Genomic DNA, 27659 nt, shown 5'->3' on the forward strand with positions numbered 1-27659 from the left:
TGCTTGGAAATTCCCCAGGTTAACAAGAGATGCTCCAGCAGACTTTATTTGAGGTGGCAATGGCTGTAAAGCATAGGTCTGAAGTTGTTGCAAACACCTCATCCTGCAGCTGGTTGTGCACTGTTACTCCAACTGCAGTTCTAGCGCCCTGCTGAAAGCACTGATGTGTGAAGCTCCCACAGACTGTGCTCTCCTTAACACAGCCCTTGCAACTTCTTTTTTCTTCTTTTTTTTCTGTGTGTGAAGGGATGGGGGGTGATGAGGGAGGGAGGATTAAGTGGAGATTGTCCAAGAAGTATGAATCACCAATTCCTCCTTTCCATGGACTAAGTACAATGCTTTCCCAGAAAGGAGGCAGTGACTGCTTCAGAAGCTGGCACACTGTGTTGCCAGAAATCCACACAATTCCTGAGGACAGCTGTTAATACCGAGCAGCTGCTGCAGGTACTGCATGAACTGGGCTTGCTGGTTTGCAGCCTGCAATGATTCAGTGAAGACAACCCAGCCTGTAAGATGGGCTTTTAAGCAACGCTCCCCCCTGGCTTGTCCCCAGTTCTTCCCATGCCCTTGCCTACCTCACCCACCGCCAAGGGAAATTGCCATGGCAGGAAGGGTTAATGGAAAAAGTTTTGTGCTTTAAGATGTTTTGAATAGCTTTTATTTTTAGACTTTGTAAAATATACAGAGTGGAAGCCTATTGTTCGTATGGTAGGAGAGCTTTACAAAGACATCAATATTTAAAGTAATTAAAAATATCTTAACAAAAGACTTTGCTTAAAAACTTGGCAGTTCAGTGAGCACTCCTCCCTCCATCATCTTTTACTGCCATCAGACCAAGGCCAGGTTGTGCTCCGTGCCTGCTGCAACATAAACAAGAGGGGCGTCATTTCTGCTCAGGGTAACCTTGATGCACACAATAAGCTTGCTGGTCTTAGTGGTGGGAAGCTGCAGCCCTCAGAGGCAGCAGACTGGAAACCCTATTTTTTTTCCCCACTCAATAATTATTTGGCATTCTTTTTAATCAAGAAACCTCCCCTGGGCTGCCAGTCCTCTGGGAAACAGTCCTGTGGATAAGAAGCCTCTTCCAAGCCTGGGACGAACAAACCTCCAAACCCGCCCAGCCAAGCAAACAAACCAACCAAAAACATATTCTTTAAAAAACCAAAGTTATTGGAAATTGAACAATTGGAGCAAATCACCCCAAGAGCAGCCCTTGGCACGCAACCTTGCTGAAACAGCTTGTCATTGCTATTAAGCCTAAATATACCTGTGGCTTGGGATGCATCTCCCTTTTTGGGGACACTGTTTGGTGCAGAGGGTAATACAGCATCAATGTTCTTCTCAGGAAGCTTTACAAGAGAGGGGAACCTGGCCTGGCTGCCTGGCCACAGAGAAGAGATGCTGCCGAGCAGCCCTGCCTCCCTGCTCCTATTTCAAGGCATGTCTTCTGTCTCCACAAGGAATGGTACCCCTTCTGTTGAAGGGAAACTGAAGAAAAGCAAGGGTAGATGTGACCTTAACTTGACTGTCTGACCAGTGACACAGTAAGAGAACAGAAGACTGCTGAAGTAAGTATGGCCTCGGTAACTAGGGCCTTGCCTAGGAAAGCTTTAACCTTGCTGGTTAATAATTAAGCAGTCAATGACTGGCAGTTTGGGCTCCAGAGTCTGAAATGCACGAAGCCCACCCTAGCTGGAAGCATCCCCAATGTTAGTGCTGAAGCCCAACTCAGCTCCAGGGCTTGTCCCTTCCTACAGAAGCTTATGGACTCACTGAAAGTGTTCTTTTTTTCCCCAGCTGTGTCCCTCATGTAAGAATGAGGGCATAAACCATCAGCTGTGGCTGAAGCACATCAGGGTACAACAACACAACAGCTGGTAGGTGGAGCCTCAGCTGCAGCACTTGGGTCATTTTAAAAAACAACCACTCAAAAAACTGGCTGCTGTGGAAACTGCTGGGTTCTGGTGTAAAACTTACCTTTGCTGTTTATAGGGATGGAACATGCAGCTGGGAAAGGCAGGTGAACTGAGAAGACCTGTATAATTAATCAAGGCTGTGTACTTCAGCCTTGCTAATCTGGCCCATCTGCGACATAAGTGGTTTCAGCAGAACTTACTGCTGAGGTTTTACTGGCCAAACATGAAAGTCAGACTGAAGAAGTACAACAGCTTCTTCAGGCCTTCTCTTGGGCTTTCACTTCCTTGTGCAGGGTTTTAATAGATTAAGATAAAACTATTTGGCTATGTATTTTCCTTGGCACTTTGCAAAATCAGTGGCAAGTTACCTGTTCACTCCAGGAAAGAGAACAACACACAGGGTATTATTCTGAAGACTTCTATAAAGCTTTTTGATATGATGGTCTAACTTCTTCACTTTCTTCTTTAGATCCTGCTCCTGCATAACAGAATATGAGCATTAAAATCCCCAATTCATCTGCAGATCTGTAGCAATCACACTTAAAAGCAGGTGTGGCGAGACTGACCTCAGGCAGTGTTGAGAGCAAAGAGGTGAGGACAGCAGTGATTCTGTTACTGCAACTAGATCTGCCAGCCCCCCCCCCCATATGGCTACACCACTAGTCACCTCTCCCTCCGGCTCCCATACCACCTATTACACCTGTACATAGCTCTATCTGCTCCCAAGTGATAGCTTCAGCTCCTGTGTAGCACCACAGCTATGCTGGTTTTAAGGTTATACAGTACCCTGTAATATCTCACACGATATTACCTCTCCAAACTGCCTTGTGGGAACTGATCCTTGGCAGCCTTTCTGCTCTCCTCTCACAAGAAGCCCCTCCTGCCACATGCAGCTCTACACCTAAATCTGCTCAAATTTATCACTGCTAGTTCCCAGGCAGTACCTCCTCACTAAATGCAACGAACATCGGCACAGCCTTAAACTCACAGAGTCAGACAGTTGCTCCATCTTCTCATATAAGATGTGTCCTCCTTGCTTCCCATTGCTGTGATTCATTTGCCAAATCCATCTCCAGAGGTGACCTGAAGCAAGAGCATTCCTACTTCTTAGTTTGCTGCCCTTCACAGTCCATCCATTTATAACTTCAAGGGCATCTGCAGCACTCTGTGATTCCTGGAATTCTGAAACACAAAGGGAAGAAGATGTGCTTTGGCAGGGATGTTGCTGCCCTGTTCCTTGGCACTGCAGGGCAGGGCTACAGATGTGGAGAAAAAGGGACTTAAGAAACTGAAATCACTGCAGCAAACAGATCCTCGTTTTGCTACAGGTAAACATCAGACCATAGAACTGCAAGTTAACCACAACAGCACTCACCCAGGTTTCTGAGGTGATTACTTGTCTGTGTGGAGCTGCATAGTGGCCAGCCCTCAAGCTGAGGTACTAGAGCCAATGAGCTATCCTGGAACTTATTCTAAAGTCAAATTCTAGCAGGTCCACACCTCCCCTTAAAATACTTAGGTGTAAACTGCTCCTCCAAACAATACCCTCTTTCACTGCAGTATTTTAAATACCATCACTTTGAGCACACATGACTGGCAGTTGTTCTTGCTCTGTCTCTGCAAAGGCCCAAGGGCTGCTAGATGAGCTTACTTGAAGGAAATAAGCAGGCTGTATGTGAAGCTACTTACTGAGGAAACAGCAGTTCCTGTGCTTGCCACTCTGGAGGTCCTTTGGCAGGAACAGTATTTCCAGGTCTTTTAACTGGCTGAATTCTTCTTGCAAGTCCATCTCTGTTAATGACTTCTTTAGCCCCGCCACATAAATCACACCTTCATTTTCTACATCCAGTTCTAGTTCCTTTATCAAATCATCGCAGTCGAGCATTGCTGCAGTGACAGGTCTCTGGACCTGGGGTAGATTCAGCAGGCACAAATGTCAGCCCCAGCAGCTCTGTGTTCTGAGCTTCTATAGTAAATTATTTCCCCCATTACCAAGAGTTGACAAGCTATTTCCTCTCTCTAGAAAAAAAATATGACTAATGAAGGTTAACTTAATTAATCATGAAAGAAGGAAGAGAGATTATGTTTGTAATGCAGAACCACTATCAAATTAAGAACTCCATGCTTTACGGCATTTTAACACCCTGTTACTTGGCTCTTCCTTTTGAAGCTGCAGCTGGAGGACAACGTTTTCTGCTGACAGGCAGAAAGGGAAGAAGGGAGCTATCACCATTTCCTTTCTGCCAGTGGCCCTAAATTGTCTAGGGACAGGGAGATTGTAACAGCACAAACAGCCAGCATTTGCTCAGATGCTAGGCTGGGAGTAGATGTTAAGAGACATACTGGATGCTGTTCCTGTGCTTTTGCTATTTGTGTTGTTTACCTTAATGCAGGATCCTGCTACCTCAGCTCCATTTAGGCTTTCCACAGCAAGCTGGGCAGCTTCTAGCACTTCATATTGGATACAGACGTAAGGCTTGAAACAGAATGATAAGATACTTCAGACTGATCAATAAGACACATTAGCCCTCCCTTTTTTAAAAGTCAGGTCTCAATAAAGTTGTGTTTTCTTTTTATAAAAAGATTTAGAGGTAATACATCTAACACTTCATACACAGTATCTCTTACAAACAACCTTCAATTAGTTCATCAGTTAACAACTTTGTTTTTCCTTGCCACTAAAGGCCTTAGCGTGTAAGTTCAAAAAGGGGACAAAAAGCATCTCAGCTCCATGCTCAAAGTACTCCTGTGTTCAACAGCACAGTAAAGCCACATGAGCTCTGCTTACTCTTGTCATTCTGTGCAACAACTTTTAGATATCGTGAACTGTTGTAGCTGATGCCTCAACCACCAGGAAAAAAAACCAACCCCAAAACCGAATGGAGTAACCGGTATTTCAGTGGTTCTAATCCGTATTTTTCCAAGAGATTACTTCAGCCTACCCTGCGCTGCCCATCAGCAAGCTTAATGCTTTGAGCACTCCTTACCTTGTATGGTTCAGTTACCACTGTAAGAGACTGGATTGGTCCACACCTCCCAAATTTTTTTTTCACAGAGTGTAGGCAAAAGCCTTCTTCAAAAGGACCTGCATAAATTGTCAGCATGTCAGTCAGCTTGCTTCTCACCTGTAGGAACACAGAGTTGAGAAGAAACTTCACAAAGCAAAGGAACTAACCGCTTGGTGCCTTCAGATAAATAACGTCTCTTTCTAAGCTCAGCAGTGAAGACTATTCTCAAAAAAACAGTACCTGTTCACAAAGTGCAGGAAGATGAGATGCAATGTACTCTGGACCCAAACTGAACTGAATGATACTGAATGTGGACAGGGGAACATCTTCTAAGGCTCTCTTAAGAATCTGGAGGGAGAAGAGTATAAGGCTCAGACATACAAGAGAACTGTACTGCAAAGGAGCAGAAACAAAGCTACAGAACTGAATTCCCAACTTTAATTTTCATTATTGTTCAAGGAAGCCCTCAGGCAGAAATTCTTCTTTAGTGACTCATGAGAGGATGTAGAAGATCAAAGCTTATTGCCAAAATGTTAAAATGGATTTAGCTAACCTGGTATTAACACTATTGCTAACAGTACTGTCAGTCAGCTTTTTAAAATAGGACTCATCTACCCACCCCCAGAACAAGACCTTTGAACTACTTTGATGCTTGCTTAGACCAACCCACTCACTCTAAGCCCATTCACCTGTTTGTTTGAAGTGCTCAGGTTACTCTGACACAGACCAGAAGAGTCTAGTCCCTGTCTGCCCAACAGGACGGGTTTTTGGCCAGTCACCTGCAAGCAGTCTAAAAAACTAGCAGAGAGAAGAATGCTGTGAATCACAGATTTATTGATATGGTGAATTAAAAGCTTTTAAGAAGTGCTTGTCAGAGAAAAATGATACAGTTCATTGAAGATATTTGAAAAAAATATTCTTGTCCACAACATCAAAAGAAGCCAAGAAAAAGCTTTGTGAAATATAAATGCAAGTTCTCAGTAAGTTTATCAGTGCTATGCTATAATTATTTGTGTGTCTCTCTGAAGATCCTGATGGCTTCTGCAAAACATAACAAGACTTCTTTGATTTTACTGAGAGTCTGACTGAAGAAAAAGCATGCGTATTTCAGAATCTTATTACCATGGTTTGGATAAATGTGGAGGCTCATTCAACTGTTTCTGGACTCTACATCCTTGTGGCTGTAATGCAGCTTTGTTCTGTGAGTCCTCAGCCAGTTTTTCAATTGTCAGAAGCATCTCCAAGTTTAGTTCTGCTACCTTGGGGAAGGAAGAAGATTAACAGTTGGCTTTCATCTCAGCTAATTGTAGCTAACCAAAAAGCATGTGCTTTCTCTGTGAGTCACATAGGCACACTCCACAGCAGTGAACAAACACAGGCATTAATTTTTTTGCCTTATTATTTTCTGTTGTCATTTGAAGCATGCAGCACTCACAGCATCAACCAGCAATCAGCTCCAAAAAAGTTCTCTCAGAAATCAACAACACAAGCAAGAGACTCATAAAGCCAGCTGAATCACTACCACAACATACAAGGTCTCTCATTTCTTTCATCTGGAAAAATGACAGGCATTCCTGTAGGCTGGAAGTGTCTCAATGCTTCTTTACTCAATACCCCTCTTCAAGATCAGCAGCAATGCTGATTCACGTCAGTGTTGGAGTACTGAAACACCAGTAATTCTCAGGTTATTGAGATACCTGGATATATGCTGAAAGTAACAAGCTGTCAAAATTGAGGCCTCTACCACAGCTCCATTTTCTCTTTTAAATCAACAAAAGGATGGAGAGAAATAATTTTTTTTTTTCACAACTTGTATGTTCTGCAATTAAGGACAGAAATCTAAATTAGATGTAGCTACCTTTGCTGGTCCTTGCTCAATAAAGAATTGAGCCAATTCCAATGCAGCTCTAGCATCTTCTGCAGGATCATGCCCAAGCTTCTGTTCACACTGAATCTCCTTCCTACGGCATCAAAATCAGGTGTACAGGCAGGTTATCTGTTTCCACACTGACCAACATCCTGTCTTTTCTAAACTGGGTCCTTTTCAGGCAAAATAGCTTCCCCTCTCCAAAACGGTTTTCAGTTCTGTGCAGCAGCATTCTTGTGAAATACTCCCCAAAGTTACTGCAAGAAATGTTTTTGCAATGTTGAGCAAAACACTGTTTACTGGGTTTGACACAAGCAATGCTAATACTTGGTACTCTAATGCATGGCTATTTTTAATTGTACTTCTTTGACCAATGACCCAGCTCACAATTTGCACAAAGACAGGGAAGTAGCCAACAACTCAGTGAAATTTGGCACTGCAGAATATTAATATTAATGTGAATAGTGAGAACTGTAGCACTAAGATACTATCCAGTGGTTGCTAGTACACCAAGGAATATAACTTATGTCAGTAAAACATACTTTCATACATTAGCCTTTCTTTCTTGCTAACTGCAACTAATTTCATTTGTGTGAGCCAAAGTGTTTTTGCTGCTCTGCAGTTCAATACGCTGGTACTGCTACAGGCCCGCAGAAAAGGTTGTTTTGTTAGGACTCAAACCTGGCTGGGTCACAGTGTCCCTGCTTGCTGAAACACAAGCTAATTTATTGTGCTGCCTGATGTTTCCAGCAGGCAGTAAATTCTCCTTTACCATGTCTATTTGCAGAGCCTGCTCCTTTCTTTCAAATTTCATTATGACCCACCATGACAGTTTCTAGTATTTCTCATTACAAGGCAGCAATAATCTTACCCTAAAACAGCTTTGGCTAGAAATTTGAGCTTAAATCTTCGACCTTCATTTCTGGCAAACAGCAGTGAAGTGTCAATAACGCTGGGGTGGATCATCTGGAGGAGAAAAAACATCACCCATTTAAGAACAGCAGTCATACAAAATGGAGCAGTAACTCCATTATCATCTGTGCCTCTGCCTTTTCATTTCAGTTGCCAGTTTCTCAGTGATAGATAACTGATCCACAACAACAGAGCAGATGGGAATAATGAAACATGCCCAACTCTCCTATCAGCACTCTATTGGGAAGATCTAGATTGGGTTAGAAAGATTAATTATGATTCAAGCATTTTAGGTTGGTTAAATTAAATATAGGAAGGACTTCAGTTCTTCCCATGACAGAGGTATCAGAAGCATCTGGCTAAAGCAGAGACTTAAAGCTTCTGTTGCAACTGTATCTATATACGGACAGACTCCTCCCTTCCTTTTGTGTTCTGAACAGCCCATGCAAGTTTTACAGATGTAGAGTCTTTATCTTTTAAATCCTTACAGATATAAGGCTATTCATAATAAAAAACCAATTAACACATGTTCATTAACAAAAAGATTAATTGTTTGTGGAGTTTTCAGGTCTGAAATAAGTATCACAGGGTTGGGAAAAATACTCTTAAAAGCATACTCACTTCCAAAGCCTGAAGATCAGCATTTAGAGAATGACCCACCAATACTGCATCATGGGGAAGCATTTCTTTTAGTCTGGTTTGGATGTCTGACAGTCTTGTTTTCACTGGAAGAAGCATTTTCTTTGTGACCCCTGAGAATCTTCAAATCAAAAGTTGGATAAAGTAAAAGCAACATGTTAGCCTATTGAGCTATATTATGAGCAAGGCATGTAAAATATGAACTCAGTGTAACTAATGACAGACAGCTTTCTGTTCCAACATAAGAAGATATACTACAGGTATAGTAAACTGCTATGAGTGCTACCACATTGGTTTTGAAAGTTTATCTCTCTCAAGTACAACTTATTCTTAAGTAATGCAGTTCTCAGAACCAGCTAGCACAGGTAAGGAAATGCTGCAAGACTGATGGTGGGAAGAGATGCTTCCAAGAAACCTGAGGAATTGGCACATCACCTCCTGGATGAAGCCAGGCAAAGTTTTGGAAAAGACAAGGCTTGAGTTTTGCCTGCTTTTGTTATAATCCTGAGCCCAGCCCTAGAGGTGTGTACAAGCTGATGAGCTGCTTTATTAATTTTGTAGAGATAAGCAAACTTAACTATGGAGCAGAGAGATCCATACTGCAAATCCTGTACCCTTACCCTCCTTATTTTATACCCAGCAGTAAAGAGTAACTTGCATTGTGTATCATTAATTTGTAACAGAACTTTTCCTACAACACTGCAGAATGGTAATGCTTCTGCCTAGTAGCCATGCAGGCACTATGTAGCAGTGTATACATAATGCTGGTTGTTCTAACCACACAGCAAGAACTCTATTCTTAACAGGGAGTAAAATGCAATAGGCATCTGTGCAAATCAAAGCCTTCTGAAAGGTCCTGTGTAACAGGCTTAATTTGAAAGGGTTGCAGCTCTTAAAGATGACAAGATAAGAACCTTCTGTGCAAGTCACCTGGTAAGGTAGTTCATCACTCTGCTTTCAGGTTTGACTAGTTCGTTCAAGAGGCATTGACCCTGTGCATCCACCAAAGAGACACGAGTGACTTCATTCCCTTTTGCAGTCAGGCACTGTGGGGAAGAAGCAGAAAAAACTGTTGAATCAGGACGATGCTGCTACTCAAAACCCTTTGCTAACATCTGCTTTGGCTGTGGCCAGCATCGCTACTAAGGAGTTAACTCAACTTGGAGATCTACCAGTCATAACTAGTTGTTATACTGTAGCATACTTCATTTTAATTGTTAAATGCCCACCATTAGTGCAGCAAACACACAGGCAAGCACAACACAAAGAAAACCATTATAAAGAAGTATTGATTTCATAGAATCAGCCTGTGCTGTGCATGGCAGAGCTGTCACTGAGCGCATCTTCACCAGAGAAGATTTAAAAGCAGAGTCTAGGTTGTATCATTAGTTACTCAGTGATGATGCCAAAGAAGAAAGATGTGTGATAGGGAAGCATTTTTCCTTTCCCACACCTTGGGGAGGGCTGGGAGGAGGAATTCCACAGCAGTGTCAGGGGTTACTGCAGCATTGCTGATGGGCCCGGCAGATCCAGCTGCTGCTCTGACAACCAACACAGAATTGAACTCTGCTGCACTGCTCAAGATATTTCTGTCTCGGCACCAGAACCACTTCCTGAGTCCTTCTCATGCCTGCCTTAGCACTGGTACCATCAGTGAAGGGGCTGGCAGCAGATACTAATGTGTCAGAAGTGGTTTAGCAAATACACAGGGTGGAATAGCTGCTAGAAGTTTGGTCAATTGACTGCATTTTGTAAGGCCATACACATTTATTTTTACCATTTCACAATCCAGACCAAAGAGGGGGCTGCTGTCTGTCCTCTGCTGATCACACTCTGTATATATATAGCCCTTAGATCCTGGGGAGCCTGGAATGAAAAGACACCCATGAATAAGAAACAGACCTCTCTTTCAGAACTCATCACTGATCTTATATGACCAAACATATCACAACTGTCAAAATTAAAAACAAAACATAACAAAAAAACCCTCACTAACCAACCAAAAGCTCCCCAGAACTGACCTTTTATGGGATAGTCATTTTTTCTCTGCTCTTCTAAAGTTAGAATATAGCTAGTAAGGCCTTGGGGTTTTATTCCGTATTTCCGAATGATGGGATCGCATTGCAAGTCTGAGTTTTTCTGAATACATTCACTGCCAGTAGAAGTCAAACCTGTAAAATACAGAAGCATCCATCAAGCTCAGACAGAACTACCTGCCTGCAGTCGGTTTTCTGCATTAGTATGCACACTAACAGGCTACAGCATTTCAAAGGAAAACACTGCCTGGAACAATAAACTGCAGAAATAGACTAGATAGACAGACAGACAATAGTCTGTCTGTCTCCAGTTTATTTTTCTCTCTCTTTCCCTCCAGTTTATGTATTTTTGTATCTTCAGTTTACATTACATTTGTGTGCCTATACATACATACACTGTAGAAATTATATATACATAATTATATATACACAATACTATACATAATGTATACAGTATATATACTCTGTATATGTGAAAAATATACTTCATATTCAGGATACTTGAATCATTTCTCACTTCAGCTACAGACTGCTGGCTGATTCAGAAGCATCACAAGTCTGTGTCTCACATTCCTTTCAGAGATGGAGAAAACAAACTTGCCTTGTAAGCGTGACAACGTAATCATCTGTTACTTCATGCACGCTGTAAAAGAAGTTATCTTTTTTATTATTATTATTACCCCTTTGTGAAATTTTTTTCTGTAATATTATCAGGAGAAAATGCGTTCTAAGTGTGGCTCACAAAGAAGCAAGTGCTGAACTGACACCAGAATCCACAGCTGTATAAAGTTAAACAATCTGTAGGTGACTCTCTGCAGATTGCACTTAAAAGAAAAATATACCTGACATCTCAGATCTGTGAGGTTTACAGTCAGGGTGCTAGAGGACTTTGCCAATACACTGAAAGTAACAGCTATTTGTTCTCCCATTTAGGACTCCAAGATTCTTTGTTACGCTTTAACAATTTCAGTGAAGTTCACACTGTTGTATCTTGCAGGTTTTGTACAAGCCTGATGGGTTACAACCACCTCTATAAAGAGTATAAAAATAGGAAATCAGTTGTCAACACACCCATCTTTTTAACTTGATTTGCTGCTCAGTATAATGAAGAAAACTAAGAAGAAATGAGTAACTACTTAACCTGAATCTGATTTATATATCTGTATCTTTTATTAGATACACCTTAGAACAAAATAATCACAAAATGAATAATAAAGCATCAGAATTTTGGATTAAACTTGTTAAAAACTTTCTGCTTTTTGCATTTACTTCTGACAATAAGCCCCACAGAGAGTTACTGATTGAGTCAGGGTAACTAGTGTCATGGTTTAAGCCACTGTACATTTTTCTTTGTAAACAAGTTTACCACAGCAGCATGCTGGGATTGCACAGGATGCAAAGGCATAAATTACTGTTGAAAGAGATGATGCAAAACCAAACAAGCTACCTTGTGTAGTGTTCTGAGGCTTCAGGTTTGCTCCCTCTCCATACAGGCTGGTGAAAAAGTTAGCTGAAGGTGTTAATATGAATCTCTGGAAAAAAACCACAGACATGTCAGACACTTTCAAACAGAAGCAGAAATATCGAGCAACTGAGATGTTTCTTGATGCCCAAACCATCCATACTTAAGAGAAGGATGGATAAAAAGGTAGTGGAAATCTGTCTGGTGTTTTCCCAAGGAAGACAAAAAATCCCAACCTGTTTTAATGACAGATGATATAGGATTCTTTGTAGTAAGGGACAGATTTGCCTTGCCTGATACGATCAAGAAGGCAAATCTCAAGACTTTGATAGAAACTAAAGCAAGTACCAGACTTTCCAGTTGAGCTGCGATCTGCATTTGCTGAAGTTCAGGGAGAATTCTCTGTAAGTCTGAATTGAAATGCTTTTTCTTTCTTTCGTCTTTCAAAAATGTTGCCTGTAACTCAGAAAACTGAAATAATCCCTTTCATAATCTTTTGGGGAAATGGGAGAAACTTGTAATGAAGTGAGACTACCATAATTCTACTGAGAGTCTCATCACTCACTCAAGAGTAAATTCCAAATTAACTGAGATATTTTTAACCTCACTGGCATCTTGATGATGCAGGAAGCATAACAAGTCAGAGGAATGAAACATCAATACACGTTTCACCTGGTAAGGCTTCAAAGACGTAAGTCTCAAAAACCTGTTTCTAATATCAAAGCCTTTGTTCTGAGCTGCCATGGCTACAAATAGATCCTCTCAGTAGCTTGCTTTGAGAGTCAAAACATGTCCACTTCCTATTGGAAAAGGCAGTAATTTCACTGTAGCGATTAGTGCCTGGAACACAGTTTCAGGACTGGAAGTTTAGAAGACAGTTTGGGCACTTACATGCCGGAACACTTTCCTGAGGTGCTTGAACTGCAAATAGAATTTGTAGAAATGGAGTTGGCTCATTTCATGTAGAACAATAACCACGACCCCAGCCAGGTGGCTTTGGTGAGAAATACGGCACCAGCTGCAGTTGAAAAAAAAAAAATCAAAGCAAAACAATTATCAAACACTCTTAAAAACAAACCTGGAACCAGCCCAGCATTTAAGTCACTGAATGGCAAAGTGCCAAATGACTTCAATGAGAACAGACTTTATAGCTTATCTCAAAGAACTACATATTCCTGAAAGCAACAGAATATATGAGGCAAAGAAAGAATCAGTTTTGCTACAACTGTGCTGCAGTACCATTTCAAGACATTTATACCTCATTTATATGCATCAGAATGTGAATACATGAGTAACTTCAGCTGCAGTGATGCAGTCTAGTAAATTAATGCATCAAAAAGGTTTCACAAAATCATTTTCTATTCACTACTAAAAACCTAAAGTGGGATCATTTTTGCCTTGAGTTTCATTTCAAGAGTCATTACATTTCACCATATTTTGGCCATCCAAGGTTATATACCCTCCTCAGCCTTCCCCCTCCATTGCTGAGAAGTTGCCCTGAAAAAGGGCAAAGTGATTAAAATGTTTTTTCCAAAACACTCTAGAACACTGCTCCAATTTTCTGTGTTGTGTTAGTATTTTTACCATAGTATTTCACTTCTCAGTGTGAATTTCTCTGGTTCTACAAAATTGTTTAGTTTTTGATAACTGCATGAAACAAAACTACGAAATGGTATCATTTTTTGTCAGAAGAGGAATTCTGGTCTCTGGGCAAGTCTAATAGCACCTGTATCTACATAATACAGGCTGTCATTATGGTAAGTGCGTTGCAAGTATTCCAAAACCAGCATGGCCAATATGCCTTCAGCTATGTTTTCACAACATGTGGGAATGCACAGCTGATTCCCGAATGTGTTATACCTGGGCTGTGTTGCATTGTGGCGTTTTCCCAGAGCTGCATACTTTAACAGCTCATACAGCTGGTCGCAGCTGATCTCACAGTCCTCACCAAACAGAGCCGCTGACAAGCGAGATGACTTTTCCTGTTAAAAGGGAAACACTTGTTAACAAAGGTTTTATCTGATCACACGGGTTCACAGAAAATGAAGACAGTTATAAAGTAAAAGGAAACTATTTGGATACAATCAGTGATATTTAAAATAACTCTTCCACTCACTACAGGCAAGGCTCCCCTCAGATCACTCTTCAATATTCATTTTACTATTAATATTTCAGGTATTCTAACTTCAAGGATTTGATAAAGATTAATGTAAGGAGATGTATGTAGTAAGGAGACAAGGTTATTTGATTTGCAAACACAATGTTCTGCTTTCTCAACCCATTCATCCACTTGCTGCTCTACAGCTTTGGGCATTTATACCACTTTAGGTACGGTTTTGCTGAAACTCATTTACTTCATTTATGTGATGTGATCCGTTTTGGCATGTGGGTTTGCTGACCCCTGCAGGAAAAGTTTCAGTAAAATCCAAGGAAACTGCAGAAAGCAAGCAAACAGATGAGATGGAGACTGTACCACGCAGTTCAACACACCAGTTTTTTAAGCCTAAATGCAGGAATTCTCAAAGCTAATCATCAAGTAAATGCATGATTTTGGAGCCCTCCAGTGACTAATGAGCCTGTTCTAACGGGGCTCCTTCAGACTGTAAAAACTTTAAAGATGCTCTTATGCAACAAAAAGACATCACAGTTTACAGGGAAAAAGAAAAAAGACCACGGAACACTACAGAATATTGAATCCCACAGGACAAACAACTACCAGAAACTGTGTCTTCCCACCACGCTAACAAGCTTTGTGCTCATTAATTGACAATGCCGGCCCACCTGGGATTGAGCTGGTGCACTGTGAAAGCTATTTGTCATTGGGTGAGAAAGCTAAATAGAGGTGACAGTCGTTGAGGTTCAAGTAGTTAAAATCATCTGGTAATAATAACAGAGGGTTGTATAATTACCAGTCCCTCATCTCTCATGCTCAGATAAGTAAATAATGACACTGTGGTTTTCAATAGAGCCTAATTAGAGCTTTGCCAAAACCCCAACCAAACAGCATGAGTTTCGTTTCACCAAGCAAAGGCTACCTGCCAGCCACAGGAATTTCAGTCTCTAACTGAGTACAAATAAGGCTGATCTCACAGGTCAGACACGCTTACTCTTGTCCTATTTTCGGGCACTAAGTAAGTCACAACCTGGGTGAGCAAGGTGTTACCATCAGGCTGAAACTTGAACACAGTATTTCTTCCATGATCTATTTTGTTTCAGAATCGTAGATTCCCAGGTTGGGAGGGACCTTAAGGTCCAACCTCTCTATGCAAAGCATGACCCAGACCAGCTGTCCCAGCACCCTGTCCAGCCAAATATTAAAAGGTGCTCAGTGCTGGGTGTCCACCACTTCCCTGGGGAGATTATTCCAATGGGGTGATTATTCTCATTGTGAACAATTTTCCTCGTGTCCAAGTATCTCCCCAGGAGTAACTTGTGCCCATTACCCATTGTCTTTTCCATGTAACTCCTTGTAAAAAGGAGCAGCTTTTTCGTAGCCACCCTTTAACACGGAAGCATAACGGAAAAAAATACATTAGAGACTGTATTTTGTAAAAAAACTCTTTAAATGTTAACGCCCAACACTCCAAGCGAGTTCATTTCCATGTTTCTTGGCAGAAACGGCAGAAACCAAACCATTCTCCGCACGGATTACCTTTAGCCAACCCTGTGCCAGTAAAACTCATTTTTGCTGAATTTCCAGCATCCCAGAGTGAATGCCATCACGAAGTACCACAAGGGGACTGTGAGGGAAAAGCCGCCCAGCCGCAGGACACGACGGGCCCCGCTGCTCACCTCAGGACCCCTGCCGCCGCCATCCACCTTCCTCCTCTTCCGAGCCGCCAGTCCCTCCGCGCCCTCGCCGGCGGGCCTCTTGCACCCGTTCGGGCAGCCAGCCTTCGCCATGGCCTAGACGAAACCACCGCAGGGTCATGGCGGCCGGGGCGACACTCCCCGGCCCCTCACACGGGGGGATACCCCCAGCGCCCGCCCACCGCCGGGGCTCCCCGGGCAGCTCTGACGCCGTGGGTCCGATCCCCAGCCGCCCCGTGCTCCCCCGGCCCCCCGAGAAGGGGCCTTTGGCCGCGGATCCCACCTCGAACACACAGCGTCCCCCGCCCCCCCGGGCAGCTCGCCGTGTCGGCACGCAGCTACCCGCACCTGCCTGCGGGCAAGGCCAGAGCAGCCGATCGCCGACAGCGCAGATAGGGGCGGGTCGCTGTCGCCGGCGGGTGGTTTGAAATGGAGGTGGCGGCGCCGTGGGGTGGCCGCTGCGGCTGAGGGCCGGGATGGCCACCAAGCGTTTGGCCAGGTGCGGGCCGTGGCCGCAGCTTCGACGGGGTGCTGCTGCCCCAGTGGAGCTCCTGAAGGGATCGAGGTGGGGAGGAAGGGGTGACGGTGGTGTCCGGGCGGGCGCTGATGGGTGCCGGTGCGGTCCGCAGGCAGCTGGGGCTGGCGCGGAGCAGAGCTCGGGCGCGGAGCAGCACGCGGGCGGCGCGGCAGCGGTTCGGGTACCTGATCGTCATCGACTTCGAGGCCACGTGCTGGCGGGACGCGGGGCGGCGCGCGCCCGAGATCGGTGAGTGCGGGAGAGGCGGCGCAGGGGGCCGCTCCGAACGCTCGCTGGCGCGGCTGACAGGTCAACCCCCGAGCACAGCAAGGGACTGGGGGGTGAACGGCTCTAACCTGCCAGGCTTTGGGGCTGGTTGGTTCGCTTCTTTGCTTCCTTGTCTTCCTCCTGGTTTGTCACAGTCGAATTCCCAGCAGTCCTGTTAAACACATCAACAGGAGAGATTGAATCTGAATTCCACACCTACGTCCAGCCCCAGGAGCATCCTGTTCTCTCTGAATTTTGCACAGAACTGACTGGCATAACACAGGTATAATTACTATTTATTGTATTATTTAAAGAGCTAAAAAGAAATACACCTCAAATGACTCAGTACATACTAACACATACTTGTTCTGTTTCATAAAGAATCAGGTTGATGAAGGGGTCCCCCTAAGCATTTGTTTATCACAGTTTTTGAAATGGATTCAAAAGATAAAAATGGAGAAGAAAATTGTATTCGGTACAGATATCCTCAGCAATTCTACTTCAGAAGCAAAACCATGTACCTTTGTTACTTGGACAGGTAAATAAAGTTCTGATTTGCTTTTTCTGGGGAGTAATACACATTAAAAAATTAACATTTGGTGGTGCTAGTGAGATTGTCTTCACTTCCAGGGAGCCAAACCCCTGTTATTAAGTGTTAAAGATGTCCAATATTGGGGTAAGGCTGAAAATATGAAACCCCCTCAATCCTGATATGTTCCCTACATCTTCATCTTCAGGGTCTGACCTTGTTACCTTTTTCTGCTTTACAGAAGCACTGTGTCACTGTGTCTAAATGATTTTGAGGTGTTTGAGATCTTTACCCACATAAAATAATTCTTTACTAACAACAGGCATTTACTAACCCTGATGTCCCATTGCAACAATCCTAGTGCTTTTTATCTACAAACACTGCATTAGCCTATGCTTCCTGCCCAGCACTACAGGATGCTACTGTTATGTTGATGTTACATCCCTTTACACACGTTTCAGGAGAGTTCTTTAGTGACAGAATATTTGTGGGTGTTTTCCTTGCAGACTGGGACCTGGGTGTGTGTTTGCATTATGAGTGTAAAAGGAAGCAGCTGCGAAAACCTGACATTTTAAATTCCTGGATTGATCTCAAAGCAACGTACAGGGTGAGAAAATCCACAAACTGTGAAGCATTTATACTCATTTTATCGTCTCAAAGGCTAACTGTACCTGAGGTTGCAAGCCAATATCGTACAATCCAGTGATTAGAGGAACCTGTTTGTTTTCTTTCCATGATGTTATTGCTCAGTAACAAAGTGCATGCCCTAGAACTGTGTGAATTTTAATAGAAATCTTAATGCTAGGAAAACAACCTGGTGTTATTGTTGGATAAATTAATTCTCTTGATAGATAAATGAATTCTCCTAGGAGAATTTTTCAGGCTCCTCTTGCTTTTCTGACATCTTTTGCTCTGCTCACTTCCTAACTTACCTTGTTTTTGTGCTTTATTGCTGCCTTTCATTACTGTGTAGAAAATAATCATCAGCATCTGTGTAGAAATACTTAAAGGCCTAGCATGTGAACTGCACTTGGACCAGGAAGTATAATCTGAATAGCATGAATAATATTGAAAAAATGAATGTATATTTGATTACAGTCTATGCTGCAACAGAGTTCCAGCCTGGGGGCTGACAGCACTGAAGGTCAAGTAAACTTCAGGAGGGTGATCTAGGAGTTCACCTGTTCTGACACTTGGAGTTTAGGCTCTTAATCTAGACAGTGGAGTTTAGGCTCTTAATCTAGACAGCAGAATTAGGTCTCTATTAAAGATAAATGGTGTGAATATTCCCTCTTTTTTTTTTTTGTGATCAAATGAATTGCTGGGAGTGAGTAGCAATATTTGCTGTTTCTCATTTCAAAAGAATTTATACCTATGCCAAATATATTATGTCTGTGCAATATGGAACAGCTTAAACATCTCAAGATATTATTTATAGTTGTATTCTTCAATGCTGCTCTGTTTAAGGCCTTCGATGTAAGCCATAAAGTGCAAATGAATGACTCCAGAGCTAAGACAGAATGGATTAGTTTAAGACTGAGAGAAGGGATTCATGGTTCTTTCCATTCTAATTTGTTACAGGATAAGTCACTTACGGTTTTAGGCTTATTTATCCCAACTGTAAAATGAAGATACCTGAATTGCACAATTGCCTTGTGAGATTTATAAGATGCTATTTCTGAAATAGTTTTCACCTCACTATGAAGAGGTTATGAAGTGCTTTATGTTAAGCACCTGTGTTTCTTTCCTTAGGTCTTTTATAACAGAAAGCCTAAAGGGCTAAATGGTGCTTTGCAGGATTTGGGGATAGCTTTTACAGGACGGGAACATTCTGGTAAGTATGATAATGATGATCCTCATTTTAATACATACAATATATATTTTATAAAGCTTAGTAGCTACTATTTAGCTTTATTCAGTTAAACTAAAGCAGCTAGTAATAGCTAGTCATTAATCTAAATAGAAACTAGTGTTACCAGGATATACAACATTCTGTCCAGCAAAAACATCAGAACAAGAACAGCTTGATGCTTCAAAGATACGAGTCTGTTATTGCTAACCTCCTGCTTCATTTCTGTAATTTCCCCTTGTGCTACTGAGTGCATATTCAACAAGATCAATTTCTGAATCAGGGGGAGGATAAGGAAACTTGATTTTACCTGAGAGGTCTGGACAGCATGTCAGAGAATACCAGTACAATATGATTGGTTTTACATGATTAATAATACAGTAAGGATTTTAAAACTTGTGGATGTATAGTCAGCTCAGTGAATTGGTCCTTCAGCCATTGCAACACAGGGAATTCTTTAGAATGCTTTACTTCTGCTTTCCTTTTTTGAACTAGGTAACTATGTCTCAAGAGTTCTGTGAATCCCTGTCATTTATGTAAGGCTTACCTAGACTACACTTTAACAAGAACATATCCCCAGTAGTAGCCTAAAAATAAGGTATTAATATAACCTTTTGAAGGGTTGGATGATTCCCGGAATACTGCCTGTCTAGCTTGGAGGCTGATCTGTGACGGATGTGTGCTGAAGGTTACCAAATCTTTGGATAAGGTTAGTAACTACTTCATATTTTCCCTTCTACTTGCTTTGTAGCCCTGGAATACAGATGAGAGGTGAGTTGTTCAAATAATAAAGCCAGTATCTTAGAATCATAGAATAGTTAGGGTTGGAAAGGACCTTAAGATCATCTAGTTCCAACCCCCCCGCCATGGGCAGGGACACCTCACACTAAACCATGCCACCCAAGGCTTCATCTAACATGGCCTTGAACACTGCCAGGGATGGAGCATTCACAACCTCCCTTGGCAACCCATTCCAGTGCCTCACCACCATCACAGTAAAGCATTTCTTCTTTATATCCAATCTAAACTTCCTGTTTAAGTTTTAACCCATTACCCCTTGTCCTGTCACTACAGTCCCTAATGAATAGTTCATCCCTAGCATCTTTGTAGGCCCCCTTCACATACTGGAAGGCTGCTATGAGGTCTCCACGCAGCCTTCTCTTCTCCAGGCTGAACAGCCCCAACTTTCTCAGCCTATCTTCATAGCGGAGGTGCTCCTTGACTATGAACTGAACAGAATATCCCTAGGATAATATGCTTATTCATTTTGTGCACTAATTCCTAAAACTGCTGGATGTTTACTTTCCAAAATCTCCTTTTGTTTACGGACTCCCTAGGCACGTCTGAAAAATGACTTTATTTCCAGAACACTGACTATAAACTCCACTGACAAGACTCCGCTGGGAAGTAAAAGCAGACCTGAAGCATCTAGAGATGGAATTTGCAAAACAAACTCTCTGGCTGAGAAAAACCATAACAGTATTGCTGGAATTAAGATAAATTCTACTGTACAAACTGAGGAACAACAGACCACTTGCATCGATTCCTCTGCAGCTGTCCTCTTTGTACCTACCAGCAACTCAAGGCTTGAATTACCTGCTCAGTCCCAAAGCTCTTCAGCCATATGTACTGACAGATTTCCTGTTCCTCTTGAGCAGGCACAGCAAAATCCCAGCACTGTATCAACAGGCATTCCACAAGGACTGAACAATGGGCAACCTCTGAGTACAGCCAGATACAGCCTTCCAGAACATGGATCAGGATTAGTGCTTGTCTCCACTACGATCTCCTCAATCAATATTTCCAATGAGGATACCAGTACTAGTTCTGATTGCTTATCTCTGCTGACTGACTGGGAAGATGTTGCTTTAATACCAGCATCTCAGTATGAACAGAATTCAGACTGTGTTCAATTTGAAGATGACTCCAGTACAGATCTTTTACCAATGTCTGAAGAAAGAATAATTTTGAAACCATCAGCTGTAATGAGTTCAGCTAATCAAAGTTTGCAGAAAACTGAAGTGCCTGTGGGACCTCTGAAATCTGTAATTTACAAAAGTCCTGATACTACTGTCAATAATGTAGGAGCAGTACAAAGGCAGACTTCAGATTTCTCAGCTTTTAAGTTACCGTCTGCAAGGGTAAATACTATTTCATCACAATCAGCAGTAACTGGAAGTTATTCTGCTCCTTCAGAGGTTCCTAAAAGAAAGCCAACTAGTCCAAAAATGTTCCCACCAGCGAAAAAAGTGTCTTTTGCTATATATCAAGAGAAAACTGCCTCGTTTGATCATTCCTTACCTTTAAGAAGTTCAAATTTGCCTGAAGTGTCTCCTGCCATTCTGAACTCCACTGTCAATTTGAATCAGTCTGTAAGAGCTGTGAAAAATGGAAAACCAACTCCCCCTCTGTGTAAGTGTGGCAGAAGAGCTAAAAAACGGTATGTGTCAAACGCTGGTCCAAATCATGGCAAAGCATTTTTCTGTTGTCCTGTTGGCAAGCACGAAGGTAGTAAGAAAGGTTGTGGATACTTCAAGTGGGAATATGCACTTCTAAAAGAGAAATCTAATGGTCCTGCTTGGAATGCAGATGCTTTGACCTCTCTCAGAAGTGTTGCTAATAATTCAGAAAATTCTTCCAACAAAAAGCATTTGTGTCTTAGGCCCTCCATGCGAACTTAGAAATTGGTAAATTTTCTGGCCAAATCTTAAACTCTAAGCTGATCATCCTCAGTATAATCAGGACAGCCAAATGATGTCAGATACGTATTCTAAGAATGGGTCAGAAATTACACTGCTTAGTTAACACAGAAATGGAAATCAATCAAGCATAAAAAATACCAATATATCAAAGTATCTCTTTAGTGATGTGTGAGAGAACAGACAAAACTATTAAGTGCTAAAATTAACGTATAAACAGTTGTTGCAACAAATCTTAAATTTCTGTTTTATCAAGTATTTTAAATACTTTAAAATATTCTTTAAGGTCTGGACTAGTAATGATAGTGTTTTGATTTATACTTTTTTTTCCTAAATACACTTGTAATGGTTATAACTAACTTTAAAAAATGTATTTAGAACTTGTTGCACTTCACAAAGGGATTCTTGAAGCAGTAATGTTTTCTTAAACTCTTAATGTTTTTTTATCCTTTAAGTAACAATAAAGATAAAATGCTGGTGGCATTTCATTAAATACTTTATTTACCCACCACCTTGACTCAGACTATATGAGTTTCCCATTTCATTTGTATACTCAATCCACCTCCTGTACTATTTCTGTACTATTAATATACCATCTTCGACAGCCAAATGGTGGGAATCAGGTAAGAATTTATTCAAACCTAAAACTAATTCTCTTGCAGAATTTCTCCATAACTGCAGTAGAAAAACAAGTGAAATCATAAGGCTCTTTTTTTAGATGCTCTGTTGGTGTTACAACTGACTGTTCTTCAACACAGCCTAACAATAACAGGCAATTAACTAACATGGATATGATGAAAAAGTCATTCCATGCAAAATGAAATATGATAGTTTCATTCAAATTATGAAGAGCTGTGTGTGGAGGATGCAAGGGAATATAATGTTGGTGTCTTTTTAAAAGAAATTCAACCTTGCTGCCACTTCACTCCTTAACTTTGAATTACCTGGTGCAGGCAACTGAAATTCTCATTCATCTGCTGTTGTCACTTACTCTAATAACAGCACCAAAGTGCTCCACAAATCCCAGAACAATTTCTCATGTGCTTCACTTTTAGGCCTATTAGTGGATGTTTGCAGGTGTTGTGCAGTCTAATCCAGAGCAGAATGTATGATGAAACTCTCTGGATGGCAAATATGTTCTTGTTTGAGGGTACATATTTGCAGCACTCACTACTTACTGGTTGGTTGCTATGCGGTTGAAGTTATAACTGTGCTGCATGCTGCCCCTGTGCAGTGCTAGGGGAAATGAAAACCTGGGCAAGAGCAGCCACAGAGAACACAGCTATTTGTTGCTGGCTCTCCTCACTTACCTCAAAGGCAATGCTTGGGTCAAAGTGTGGTATCTTATGTACAAATATGTATGTCCCTTGAATCCATGGTGAAAAACACTGCTCCAAGTTGACTTTGCTCAGCCAGTGTCTCATGTATTCTAAAACGTACCTGAGAAAGTCAAGTCCAGCCAGTACCTGGTACAGAAGGAAATGTTCCACAGTCTCTATTTGGCAGGAATAAGGCAAATATTAAAATATCAACAAGGGACATGCCAGTAAAGCAAATCCATCAGCAGCTGTCTTGGGTAAATGGCAATTAGAAAAGTGCGAATTTCTGAGCAGGAGTTAAGTAACAGCATAGTGAGGATGTTAGCACGATAGACTGATGTTGCATTTTTCTAAGGGAAAAATTATACTGGCAGCCAAGCTACCACCACCTCAGAACATGGTGTTGTATGAATATATGTATGAGATTGCTGCCGTTTTGTTGAACTCATTTTTAGGGATGAGGGTTTTTTGTTGTTGTTTATTTACTTCTAGTTTGATATTTTCTCATTTGTTATTCTCTGCTTGTCAGAGTGAAGAGCTCTGCCATATCAGTTTTATAAACATTACCTTATAAATTTAAAGACTTTGAACTATCAGTATTTTGTTTCTGCAGGAGCTGTGTCTAATCCAGACACATGTGAATTCAGAAGCCTAACAGACTTTTTTTTTCCTTGTATGGTACAGAATTCATAAACTTGTGCTAATGTTCAGTTCATAGGCAATCTATTAACTACACGCAGTGAAGAATTTAGCAGAAGTTAATGTTAAAAAGAAATCAGTGACTATATGACTGCTACATTCTCTGAACTGCCTTTATTTTATAAAAATAAACCCACACACACTTTTGGGGATGTAAATCAGTTGCTGGTTTTGAACTATTGAAGCAAAAGCTCCTAGTAAAAAAATTTATGTTTCTCTTCCTTTTGCTGTGTGACCTCGTGGCCCTCCTCTGGACTTGTTCCAACAGTTCCATGTCCTTTTTATGATGAGGACACCAGAACTGCACACAATACTCCAAGTGAGGTCTCACAAGAGCAGAGTTGGAGGGGCAGGATCACCTCCTTCAACCTGCTGGTCACGCTCCTTTTGATGCAGCCCAGGATATCTATACCTTCCACTTACTGTGAGGCCAATACCATAGCTGCTGTGGGAATGTTCAGCCAGTTTTGGAGATGCTGTGGTACCACTGGTAAAACAGACAGCCATTGGATCTTGACACTTTGTGGGCACACAGGAACACTTCTTAAAATAAGCAAAATGATTAATAAAGTGAGTTGAAAGTGTGACTTACACTATTTTGAAAATATTTAACCAAAATAACTGCAGCAATTGCAAGTGTCATAAATATCTGATTTTTTTTCACTGTGCAGTCTTAATGGGGTGAAAATATATTGCTGTGTGCCAGCTTTTCTTATTCAGAACAAACCACTGTGCTTTTCTTTCATTATTACCATGGTGCTTTCACAGTGGTATTTACTCACTTCAGGAGTTCAGCCATCCTTCTCCGTGGCTCTCTGACACAAGCAATTTGAATTTCAGAGACTGGCATTCAGCCCCAACTGAGGCTACAGCTGGTGCCACAGAATCATCAGAGGACACACTTTGCCTTGGATTTCTGTAGTTGATGAAGAACTTCCTTCATCTGGAATTGGGCCTCCCCGGTACTTCTGCAAATTAAATCAACATTGCAAAAGCATAGGCCCACACAGTGTGACCTTTAGAAAGTATCTCACCTACCCGATACGTGATTTGAAACGTATGCATGCAATGTGCTTTAAAGGGGGCTAATGCATTTAGCAGTAGCAATAAAGTCACCTCCTGAGCGAAAAAGTCACTAGGGCAGCAAGAATATGTTACCTTATTATGTATTTGAAGGTACAGTAACACCAAGGTTCATTTTCAGAGGAGCAGATTTTAACAGTACACTTCAGAAGGTAAAGCATCTTCTCCAGAGGTTGTTTCTTGTTCTACAGCCTGCCAAAGCCTGTTTTTCCTGTAAAAGGAATAATTGTATCAGATAAGTGATACCTCTGCTCTGTCCTTGCTACCAGGCTGGACATAACTCATCATGTTTAGCTCCTCATCATGAACGGCCTGAGACTGCAAAAACAGTCCTACATCTATAGAGACAAGGCCTATGTAATAAGAAAGGTGATTGATAGGTTTCTGTGGAGCTCAGAGTGGAGGTAGAACATGAGTCCTGAATCTTTTCCTGCTTCCTTTTCCTTCTCTCTTCCCACTCACCACAGTCATAAAACCTTGCTACAGCCAGATTACATCTGTTGCCCTGTGGCTGGGGCAACCCAGGAGCAACAGCCTTGTGACTGGTTTTGTGACTACACAGCTCAGCAAGTAGCTTGGGGCTCTGCACGTAACCACAGCAGTTCAGCCATGACAACAGTGTGTACCGATTCCTGGGATGCTGCAGCTGGTGCCAGAGCCAGCTTTAATACCTGGTAAATTGTGAGGTTTTGTAAGGGCTCTACCTCATGTTCAGAGAGCACATATGGTGCTCCAGCACTGCTGCCTCCTCTGCTCTGCTCCCATGAGAGAGGCAGGAGGGAACATGTGCCATCCTCTCGGCCATTAAGGCCACAGCTCACCATCACTGTGGGCACAAGTGTGGCATTGATGTGTGCCTCTACCTTCAGCCTCTCCTGAGAGGATTTCACTCACTAGGGAGCTAGTGACAGATGTAGCTTAAACTGGGGCATCATCATAAGAGTTTGGCTATCAGAGTCCTAAATAGCTCCCACTGTATCTCCATCCTCAAATCATGATTCTGACATCAGCAGAGAGCTTGCTAACATCCATTTACGTTTTGGGAGCAGAACAGTCCTCTGGGTGCTGATCAGTGAGGGTGACACTGGCAGTCTTTCCTGGCACATAAGCCCTGTAATTTTGCCAGAACTCCCTCCTGGGGTTCTGCCCATGTCTGTAAACAGCACACTCCAATGAGATATTAACCACTTCCCTGTAACATTCACTGCAGCAGAAAGAAACTGATTCAAAACAGTTCCCCAAACAACAAACCTGCTCGCACAGTCAGTCTGCAGTAGTGATATTTTAAACAGCTTTTTGAAATGCATGCGATGCAAGTCTCCCAGAGGAATCGCAGAGGAACAGCCTGAAAGGGATTCCCTACCCAGATCACATCACTCCAGAGGAGGCATGAACATTAAGAGCAATGGCCTGTGATAAGAGTCAGGAAATGTGCCAGTAATACATAGGTAAAAAGGTATCCACTTCAGGAAGAAACCCTTAACTTCCACAGTGACCTAACCTGTAACCTGCTCTTTTGGTAGGGCATACAACTGATTTGCAGAGTACCAATGGGTATTTCCAAGTCCTCCAGCACTTTTCAACACTGAAGTATCCTAGTTACATTCTGTATGGTTAATTGCATTTCCTCTGCACCTCTCATAGCTGCCTGTAGAACTTCTTCACTTTTCAAACATGTCCTGACATGCCCAACTCCAGAGACTATCACTATACTTCACCACAACTTTGAGTCTTTCACACAACCCCAGCCCTACAGAGATTGAGTGACTTAATTTATGCATGGTCAGTAATCCCACTGATGTCTAACAATTGCTGTAGAATTGTATGAACCTCAAAGGCTTTGCAGGAACAAAGCTTCAGATAAGACATAAATGCCACCTCCTGTTGTGGTTGTAACTTGCATCAATTCATGAAGATTCCTTTTTTCCTACTTCCATAAAATCACAGAATGGTTTGTGTTGGAATGGATCTTGAGCTCATCCAGTCCTGCCATGGCCGGGGACACCTTCCACTAAAGCAGGTTGTCCAAGCCCCATCCAACCTGGCCTTCAACACTGCCAGGGATGGGGCAGCCACAGCTTCTCTGGGCACCCTGTGCCATTGCCTCACCACCCTCACAGTGAACTTGACTTAACGTTTTTTTAACTTCAAACCCTCCCCCGAGGACAGCGCTTTAGCCCACCTGGATTCTCTGCAGGTCAATGATAGTCCTGCCCCTAGAGAAACCTCCTTACCTGACTCCTCTACCTGTTTTCACAAAATGAGGAAGGCCTTAATTCTCCCCTATTAATTGCCCAAGAAACTCAAGAGTTACTGCAGGCAGAGAAGGCTCTTACGGACAGGGAAGCACAGAGACACCTTCCTTTAGGATCCATGCTGTGGCCCATGCCTTTGCTCCCAACACATGTTCTCTAGTACCTCACGCCTAAATTTACCTGTATAACGAGTTTCTGTTTCAGCTGGTCCCTCTACACCACGACACCTTCAGGAGTTAGATATGAAGACACGGAAGCAGCTGACCCGTGTGTCCCCCCACTGGAGTGTACAGGTCAGTGTTCCACGCTCCAGTGCTGAGCAGGATTGAGGGCTCCTTGCTCCCCTGCACTTCACTGACCATTCATCCCCTCCTGCCCCGTCCCACTGATCATCCGCTCTGGAATCATTAACACGAACCCAGACTTTAACACTGGAACTGAAATTCGGCAGAAGAGAAAGCATGCAGGGCTACGAGTGACAGCCTGGCACAGCCGACCGCACCGAGTCCTGAGCACCTGCCCGGGGAATGCTCAACCTCCCCCGGCACATGTGACCCCTGAGGTGAACCGTAGTTTTAGAAGGAGCGGTTTTGTTTCCGCTTTTAACAGGGGCGCTGCGCTGCCCACAGCAGCACCGCCTGGCAGAGCAGCCCGCAGCGGGCTGAGGGCATCACCCGCGGCCCGGCTCCCCCGCAGGCGCCACAGGAGGCGCCGCGCCCGCCTCCCCCAGCGCTCCCCGGCACGGCGGTAAGGGGCCGCGGGGCGGCGCTCTCTCCGGCGGGCTGGCGGCGC

At 42.6% G+C, this 27659-nt stretch overlaps 2 protein-coding genes across 5 annotated transcripts; one reads left to right on the forward strand and one right to left on the reverse strand.

The window, feature by feature from the left end:
* Positions 1-642: 642 nt before the first annotated feature.
* On the reverse strand, positions 643-16447 carry REXO5 (RNA exonuclease 5). 4 transcript variants are annotated; one of them, XM_062634539.1, is made up of 20 exons: positions 16353-16447; positions 15633-15746; positions 13701-13822; positions 12732-12858; positions 11826-11910; positions 10364-10513; positions 10120-10208; positions 9273-9388; positions 8325-8463; positions 7663-7757; positions 6783-6885; positions 6047-6183; positions 5614-5722; positions 5165-5272; positions 4904-5041; positions 4300-4392; positions 3606-3825; positions 2905-3098; positions 2285-2394; positions 643-860 (listed from the first exon to the last, which is right to left on the reverse strand). In XM_062634539.1, the coding sequence occupies exons 2-20, from the start codon at positions 15741-15743 to the stop codon at positions 791-793; spliced, it is 2316 nt and encodes a 771-aa protein (XP_062490523.1). In that variant the 5' UTR covers positions 15744-15746; positions 16353-16447; the 3' UTR covers positions 643-790. The 4 variants fall into 4 exon arrangements, with proteins under 4 accessions (XP_062490523.1, XP_062490533.1, XP_062490514.1 ...); XM_062634549.1 differs by lacking the exon at positions 16353-16447 and having other exon boundaries at positions 643-857; positions 15633-15937; XM_062634530.1 differs by lacking the exon at positions 16353-16447 and having other exon boundaries at positions 15633-15937.
* Positions 16048-22032, forward strand: ERI2 (ERI1 exoribonuclease family member 2). The gene is made up of 8 exons (XM_062634569.1): positions 16048-16149; positions 16280-16416; positions 16590-16717; positions 16816-16972; positions 17470-17570; positions 18716-18797; positions 19433-19521; positions 20150-22032. The coding sequence occupies exons 1-8, from the start codon at positions 16127-16129 to the stop codon at positions 21491-21493; spliced, it is 2061 nt and encodes a 686-aa protein (XP_062490553.1). The 5' UTR covers positions 16048-16126; the 3' UTR covers positions 21494-22032.
* Positions 22033-27659: the final 5627 nt, after the last annotated feature.

This window comes from Pezoporus occidentalis, unplaced genomic scaffold (genome assembly GCF_034315485.1).
Source record: "Pezoporus occidentalis ecotype Australia unplaced genomic scaffold, CSIRO_AGI_Poc_V1 ctg113, whole genome shotgun sequence".
Classification (NCBI taxonomy): domain Eukaryota; kingdom Metazoa; phylum Chordata; class Aves; order Psittaciformes; family Psittacidae; genus Pezoporus; species Pezoporus occidentalis.